The sequence below is a fragment of the Sitodiplosis mosellana genome, unplaced genomic scaffold (genome assembly GCF_009176505.1).
Source record: "Sitodiplosis mosellana isolate CC-2019 unplaced genomic scaffold, AAFC_SMos_1.0 Smas_scaffold_2698, whole genome shotgun sequence".
Classification (NCBI taxonomy): Eukaryota; Metazoa; Arthropoda; class Insecta; order Diptera; family Cecidomyiidae; genus Sitodiplosis; species Sitodiplosis mosellana.
The window spans coordinates 1-1,948 of record NW_022597940.1 but is presented as its reverse complement, the minus strand read 5'-3'; the positions used below and the strand labels follow the sequence as shown (position 1 = coordinate 1,948).

Here is a 1,948-nt window from a genome sequence, read left to right as displayed (position 1 = left end):
GTCATATCCAAAGAATGCGGCGACATTGTCAAACCGGAAAATGAACACGACTCATTCTGATCATCAAATAACGTCTATAAAACCACTCTTGTACTGCGGTAAATAAAGTTAGACACCTTATAAACCTTAAAATAGCCCACTAAGTGCAAGGCTTGAGAACTCTAATAAATTATTAGAAAATATTTGTTAAAAAAAACTTTAATGCTAAACGCTGGATTTTGATTTATGGATTGAGTGGAACGCCGTCGTCATCTGGTCGTCGCAGCAATGCTGGATGTATCGGAATGTCAAGCAGCGTGCAAAGACCTAAGTAAATAGAAAACGAGCACACAAATAACAATTAATTCAAGCGAAAACCAAGTCGATTCCAATTTTCAAATGAAATATTAATAGATAATGAACCTTTGTACATGATCAGTTTGGCTGCTGATATGTCCCGATGCCAAAGTGATTTGAGCAACTTGCGTGATTGTGCAGCGTCTTCTGTTCCAGCGTTTTCAGCAGCATTTGGTTGCCAGGTTTTGAAGAAGCGTTGCTTCTTTGACACCAAACGTCCTGAATTTCGTTGGGTTAGAATGGCTGCAATAGCATCACCTTGGTCGCGCATTTCCTCCCAATGACGCATGATTTTCCGTTGCATTTGCAACACTCGTTTGCTGACGTTCGTATAGATGGTTCTCGGAAGTCCAACACGTTCATCTGGATGGCAATCGTTGCACTTCTTGTATCGTTTGCTCTTCGTCCATATCGGGAACCGTTTGAAGCATCGGGCACAATGTTGCGATGTCATGTATTCATCCACCAACCGAACGACACAATTGCCACGTCTTTTGAAGGCTGCAATCAGCTTGCGAACGCCTGGACGTACTTTTTGATTCGGATCGGGCAATTTGGTGAAATTTCGGCTGCTCCGATGTTGATGATAGCTGTCTTGAAATGTACCAGCTTACCGGCGATGAGATCAATTGCACGACGCCATTCAATGTGTTTGTCCAAACGTAAGCGTGCATAGTTTTTCTGACTGTATGCCGCGATACCATCTTGGGACATTCGCAGGCGATGTTCGATGTAATGGCGCCAAGAGATGTTCCGTGGCGATGGTGTCTGGCCAATCTCTGCGGCGATACGTTTGAGGTCCGCTTGTTCGTCATACGTGAAGACTCGTGTCATTCGTTCGGCTTTAATGTTGCGCGCATCTTGTTTCGATTTCAGATGGTATTGTTTGAACGAAATCTTCTCGTTGGTCTGAAAATAAAATGCAACAAAAGTGAATTAATACTTCTTCTTCTTCTTCTTCTTCTTCCTTTTATCGTTTTGTAAATACTTACCTCTTCGCCGGTCTTTAGATCGAGGCGGACCGACGCAATAAAAGTTCGCATGCCTGGATCAATTCCCAATGCATACGCGAATTCGCCTGCGAAATATTTTCGTTTGGTTTCGGCCTCATCTTCATCAGCAACAGTTTTGCTCTGTTTCGGCAATTTGAATAACACCGACGCTGACACACCATCTGAAACTATCGAATCGCCGAATTCCTTCTTATTCTTGACCAGCTTGATAATTTCGTCCATGTTGAAAAACAAACGCCAGCCTCCTCTCTCCTTGAATTCAGTCTGTGAGATCCAGCGCTGTTGGTATTCGCCATTTCGTAAGACTCGAGTGCCTTTTGTTCGCGGCATTGCCTTGATGCCCAATAAAATGTTGTACAATGAATCCGTATCAATTTTCACGTGTCGGCGCTGGAATGTGCACTTCGGAATGACTGTGAAGGTGGTGATTTCAGGCGGCTCTGGAAATTCTGGCTGTTGCACATAGAGCGGATATTTTCGGAACAGATTCCAACTTTGGCGTAGATTGGCAAACGAGAGGTGAAAGTTATGAATATCACGCTGTATATTAATGAACATGCGCAATGCTTGGAACCAATTGAGTTCAACGAATTCTCTGA

General features: G+C 43.4%; 1 protein-coding gene across 1 annotated transcript; it reads right to left on the bottom strand.

Moving 5' to 3' along the window:
* Positions 1-176: 176 nt before the first annotated feature.
* LOC129571516 (uncharacterized) lies at positions 177-1,941 on the bottom strand. The gene is made up of 3 exons (XM_055451322.1): positions 1,329-1,941; positions 403-1,245; positions 177-306 (listed from the first exon to the last, which is right to left on the bottom strand). The coding sequence occupies exons 1-2, from the start codon at positions 1,905-1,907 to the stop codon at positions 844-846; spliced, it is 981 nt and encodes a 326-aa protein (XP_055307297.1). The 5' UTR covers positions 1,908-1,941; the 3' UTR covers positions 177-306; positions 403-843.
* Positions 1,942-1,948: the final 7 nt, after the last annotated feature.